The sequence below is a fragment of the Momordica charantia genome (assembly GCF_013281855.1).
Source record: "Momordica charantia cultivar OHB3-1 chromosome 4 unlocalized genomic scaffold, Mcharantia_2.0 BLBB01000004.1, whole genome shotgun sequence".
Classification (NCBI taxonomy): domain Eukaryota; kingdom Viridiplantae; phylum Streptophyta; class Magnoliopsida; order Cucurbitales; family Cucurbitaceae; genus Momordica; species Momordica charantia.
This window is the reverse complement of record NW_028275162.1, coordinates 5334823-5340822: the sequence shown is the minus strand read 5'-3', so window position 1 is coordinate 5340822 and position 6000 is coordinate 5334823. Positions and strand designations below refer to the sequence as shown.

Sequence of the window (6000 nt, the reverse complement as noted above, 5' to 3'; positions counted from 1 at the left end):
GTTAAAGTGCCAGTTTGAGTTGAAGTGAAACCATCAAGCTGATTTACCAAGCTTTAACTTTTGAAGTATATTACAATGTAGAAATATAGCTCAAATTCATTCAATCAGTTATTTTATCATATTTAGAACCGACATTTTCTCCATTGCCTTTGGGTTTTTCTATAAGCAGACAGCATTCACAATGAATGGAAGTCATCTGAAACATGCCATAGCCAAGACTGGTTAACATGCATTTACAGAAGCAAGAGCAAGATGATACCCGATTATTAGCGCGTGCTCGTCTGTTAAGAGACAAGGTAGCTTTTGATTTTGGCTCGAGTCTTCGAGAGTGGAGAGTAAGGGAGCTCCCTAGTCTCCAGTCTGAATAGAACTCTATCAAAAGGTCTCATTTTCATTAACATCACAAATTCAGCAGAATTGAACATGAACGAGAGAGAGCCTTTCAATGTACTAAAACTATATTAGTTGTGGTCATCATTTATCAAGTGCTTCAGAAGTTTATACCAGAAGTTTCAAGAAAAAAAGAAATAATATAAAAGCTTCCCTGGGGTTGTAGCCATCAAAGAGTAGGGCTATGTAACCTTCTATTTGTACACTTCTAGACTACTTACCTCTGTTTACCTGAACCCAGATGGGGCCGCTTGTGGATTGCCTCCTACTCCTTTCCTCATAGCTCTCGACTGCGCAAGCATCTCGTCATAATTCTGATTTCAGAAGCAAATTATTAGATTTGTGTAATGGAATCAAGAGGATCTTAAAAGAAAATGTGCGAGAGAGAAGAGGTGCATGTAGATATAATCACCCTCTTTTCAAACGCGGAATCCTGCGAGTCAATTATCTTGTCTGCAAGACCGTAGTCAACAGCTTCTTGTGCTTGAAAGTATTTTGGTCGTTGGACATCTTTAGTGATCTCTTCCTTGGGTTTACCGATTCCTTTAGCCAATAGCTCGATGTAATACTCGGTGTTGGCATCGAGTTCCTTGGCCTAAGAAAAGAATGTCCAGAAAATGAGAGGGAGAGTGGCTAAAGCTCTAACAGAGAGATTGAATGATGTGTGTACCTTAATCCACATATCTATGACCGCACCACTTGATCTATTAACTTTTGGAAGATACAGTTTAGCTGCAATTGTAAAAATAATGGTCAAGAAAGAAGGGACCGACACATTTTCGAGCCAGCAAGAAAGCAAGTAATAACGACATAAACCATTCATCTCAGTCTAAATCAACTACTTTATATCAAAAAAGAAAAAGCATCCCAATGGTGTTTCAACATCAAAACCCCAAAAGGAGAATAGTTCAAAAAGAAAGAACACATTTTCCTGGATGGCAAGGAGCATGTGGAATTATGCAAATTGACTAACTATCTTCCACTTTTAAGAGGCGAGGAACATACTGGAGGAGTTAGGCTGAACAGCCCGGTAACCCTTGGTTCCAAGTGATAAAAGCATTGCTGCTTGACCGTATGCCATCCCGCAGTTGACAGTATACACATCTGATTTGCAGTACTACACGGATATTAAAAAAATTAGACTGAAAACATATTGATGGGTAAATTCCAAACAACAAGGTAACTAAATCATAAACTATTCATATGATTTTATTTTGTCAAAATTTTTACTTATCATACAATAATTTAGAAGCTAACTTTGATGAATTAATACGCTATCATCAGTAGGAGATGCCTCGGGGTCCTCTCCTTTTAACTTTCACCTTAGGAGGGCTTTCAACGATACAGAGACAGTTTTTATCCTTCATTCAAAGGGCCATCTTCCATTTGGATTCTGAGAATCATCATGTTCAATCACTCACGTCATTTGGATTATTTTCCCCCATATAAGTCAATTTCCAATCACCATGAGTCCTTTGATAAACCTAAATTGGAGGCTTTTGGTATGATATACAACTGTGATGTGGGGTGTGGGCAGTGTCGAAGAAATATAACCACATGCTCCGGCACTACCATTTTTCTACTAATGTTGAGGTGAGGTTCTTTGCAGATGTTTGGGCTGTCATCAGACCAAAGTTGGGATGGTCCCTCCGAAATAGACGAGATCCTTTTGTAACCCCTGAGGGTAAAAGGAAGTTTTTCATAGCAGCATGCTGGTTTTTTCTGCTAACACAAGGATCTTTCAAGATAGGAATGGTACATGGGGGAAGATATAGCGTATTCTCACTTCAATATCTCCTCTGAACTTTTCTCATCGATTCTTTAATAGATTTTCCTTGCCTTTTTATTACCAGAAACGGGAGCTCTCTGGTAGTTTTGTTTTGCTTCTGTTCCTTTTTGGGCCCCTATGATGGTCAAGGCCTTTTTCAATTTCTGCGGCCTCTTGAACTTATATTCTTCTTAATGAAAAGCGGTTATCAATTAAAACTTAAAAGAAAGAAAAAAGGAGCATGTTTCACGAAATATCAAAGACCAGAATAAGTAACGTTATATAGTTGTTTGATGTAAATTCTCGAACATAAGGGGAAAACTCCAGTTCGGAATGGAACTACTTACAGCCATCATATCTGCTATAGCATATGCTTCAGTTTCAGATCCAACAGTCTCCATCTTCTCATTCTAAATTATCCAGAAGCACCAAATTAACATAAACTGGGTCTTGAATGTTAAATACATAATATGGTCAAAACAGCCCAATTACAACAACGCAATGACGATGGCATGAGGAAACATGATAAATCAGGGATTCAGGAATTATAAATTAATACCTGTGTCCCAGAAGAGTTAATGTAGAGATAAATAGGCTTTGATGGGTTATCATAATCAAGCCACATAAACTGAGCAACAAGAAGCTCAGTCACGGCAGGTACAATCTGCATTGATCCAATAGGAAATACTAGGATATTAAATATAGGAACTGAAAAAATAATGCCCTGAGACTCTTATAAAAAAAAAAAAAAAAAAAAAGCCCTGAGACAAATGTTTTTAGATGTCAGAAATGAGTAAAATAAAGAAGATTATAGTGGCTCACTGGCATGCCCAAATAGCATATACGAGCATCTAGGAGCAAAGAAGGCAAATCAGGAGGAGCTGTTCGAGGTCGTCCAGATCCTCTCCCACCCCCACGATACATACTAACGCTCATACTATATTTTGAAGGACCTTTATCATTCATGCCTGATAGACTCCACATTCCTCCATGATTCAAGTAGTTGTGGGATGATGAGATGTTTTCCTGCCAGAGAAACAAGCAATTGCCATGGTTACTAAAACATGACATCAAAGCTTGGTTCCAACTAACAAAGTGAGCTTCAAGCAAAAAGTAAATGACAGTTTTATTTTTCTCTTATTTTCAATTTAGTATGAATTTGTAAATGTATAGAAATTACTCAACCTCAGAGATCAAAAACTAATGAGTAAGAAAATACAACCTCAGTAACTAATTCTGACTGACGTCGGATGGGATTATCTTCTGTCATGAACATGTCCATTTGTGAAGGTGTAAGGCCATAAAGATATTGGGGAGCATTCTTGTAGTTCTCCATCACTATAAAGAAGGAGATATGGAAATTTAGGCGATGACATGGTTTTTTTTTTAAGGATTAAATTCAAGCCATGTGCATAAATAATATTACTGTGACCACTGAAGTCATTACAACATAAATATCATTTTTGTCTCGTTCAAAAAAATATGTATTCGCTAAAAGTTGGAAGATGCACTTTCAATTCCAATATATGTCAGCTGAAATGTAGAATATCAACATAAGACATGTAGATGCACGTTAATAGTAGATAGAATTAGAAATTTAGAATATAAAGAGATAAAATCCCAATGAGTTAACTGTTCAGTGCGGACTTTGAAGCAACACAAGAGATAGCAACATATCATATTTAACTTTTATGACCTTATGACCAGCCTACACCGGGTTAAAAGCATCAAGCATGGTATTATAATGATACATACAAACTAGAACAACTTGGCTCGCCGGATATATATAAAAGCAAGGAATTTCACTTTCATTTTACAGTCAATCAGTAGCTCTGAGCAATCAGTTTCTTGTATTCATGAGAATAGAGCCTCAGTTTAGTATCTCACATCACAAACATTTAGTATTCCCCCTCAATATGTGTTTGATTGATAAGCCTAAACCTAAGAACATCAGTCCAATACAGAATATGCCAAACGTATGGATAAGTAATCTCAGTTCAACAATTCCATCCCCACCCCCACAAATCCTGAGCTGATTGAGCGCGCAAATACTCGAAAACAAGCTAAATTTTACCCTCTCCAACGTCTCAAGCAACCAAAATTCGCAATTAAAAGCCCATCTTCATTCCCTGCACTCCCTTCTCTCATAAACCGAAACACCCACCACAAATCATCAAGAACCCACGAAAACAAAAGGCCAAACGCAAAGAAATTTTCCAAGTTATTAACAGTTCAATTAACTACATCAGAAAACGAAACGAATCAAATAACCCACTCCAGCTCGATTGAATGATTTTGGGCCAGACAATTCTATATCGAAAACTTACAGCCATCTTTAAGATTTTCGCCTCTGAACTTCTTGGGAATATGGTCCATTGACGAATTTTTGGCGGAGGGAGATAGAAAGTATCTACGACATGTAGTTCTTGAACGAGAGGAAGGGAAGGAAAGCTGGGTACCGCAGATGAAGAACGACTTTGAACTGTCGATGGCCAACGACGGCGGAGCAGAGAGATTGGAGAGTGAAGAAGTCGCCATGGAGAAGTTGCAGCAGAGAAACTTCGCCGGATTTTGCCGATAATTTTACAAGGTCGAGCTCTTCTCCTTCTCCGGTCGAGGTCACTCGCTGTTCTGCTAAAGACAAAAACAAAGGGAAAGGAAGAACAACCAAAATTAGACCCAAGTAAGCAATTGAGCCCAAGCCCAATGACCCAAGGCCCGAGGCCCACGCCATTTATAGGGATCTAGAGGGTTCCCATTCAATTTTAAACCATATCGACCTAAACGAATCAAACCGACGTAGATAGGTCAATTTAGTAGACCGACACATGAGTCAAGCTATGTGTTTACGTTTAAGATACTTGTGTCTTAACCAGTTGAACTATGCTTATGTTTTTTTAGTATGAAAGTTCTAAACTACTTAAGAAGATAACTCAAAGAAATTCGAATTAACTCGAACATTTTCGAAGTTGGGACTAATGATTAAGGTGAAAATTTACCCGGAGACCACGTCATCAACAGTTCGAACGAAAGCCACGTGTATAGGCCTCACAAGGTGTGAGTTTGAGAACCAGTTCGGAAGACTCACACAATGAAATTGTTGAACTCGATTGTTTATATTATAACTTGACTGTAATGCTCGAGTAGATAATCGCATGACTACATTCCCCCCTTAACACATGCAATTCACCTAAAATCTTGAAGATAACCATAAATTTGAATTCCAAACATCAACAGTTATCTAAATACTCTATAAATATCCTTAAGTTAAACGAGGAAGGTACGCAATATTTGAGATTGAAATTATTCTTGAATCCATATCGCATGCTATAATGACAAAATCTTTTGAGTGCTAACTCCTTTCTGGTAGGATCCAATCTTCGAGTGTCCTTGGAGATCTTATTATTTTTTATCGAACATTTTCGATAAAAGCATATGGGTTACAAGTACTTTATATATTAATATACTTTATGTATTAATGTGACAAAATATATATGGCGCACTTGCAAATATGGCAAATTCTTTTTCAGAAAAACGGAAATCCAATTATAAAAGTACAAATTTACCCTTTAATATATCTGATATATATCTCTGATATACCACTGATATAATAATAATATACAATTGATTTACTCCTGGTGTAACCATGATATCTACTCAACTTCTAACATGTCTTACCACTGATATGTATGATAACCATTGATTTACCACGCTGATACAACACATATATATATGATAGCTATCTAATTTACCATTGATATAGAAATGACATACCACTGATATAATTATGGTATCTACTAATATAACTTCTTATATGATTATATGATTTACCTTTAATATAA

The 6000-nt window shown here is 37.0% G+C and overlaps 1 protein-coding gene across 1 annotated transcript; it reads right to left on the bottom strand.

The window, feature by feature from the left end:
- Positions 1–440: 440 nt before the first annotated feature.
- Positions 441–4799, bottom strand: CLPR1 (CLP protease proteolytic subunit 1). Its single transcript, XM_022293149.2, has 9 exons — positions 4486–4799; positions 3381–3496; positions 2981–3184; positions 2718–2822; positions 2506–2568; positions 1396–1507; positions 1061–1122; positions 803–985; positions 441–704 (listed from the first exon to the last, which is right to left on the bottom strand). Exons 1-9 carry the CDS (start codon positions 4694–4696, stop codon positions 618–620), a joined length of 1143 nt encoding a protein of 380 aa, XP_022148841.1. The 5' UTR covers positions 4697–4799; the 3' UTR covers positions 441–617.
- Between the last annotated feature and the right edge of the window lie 1201 nt (positions 4800–6000).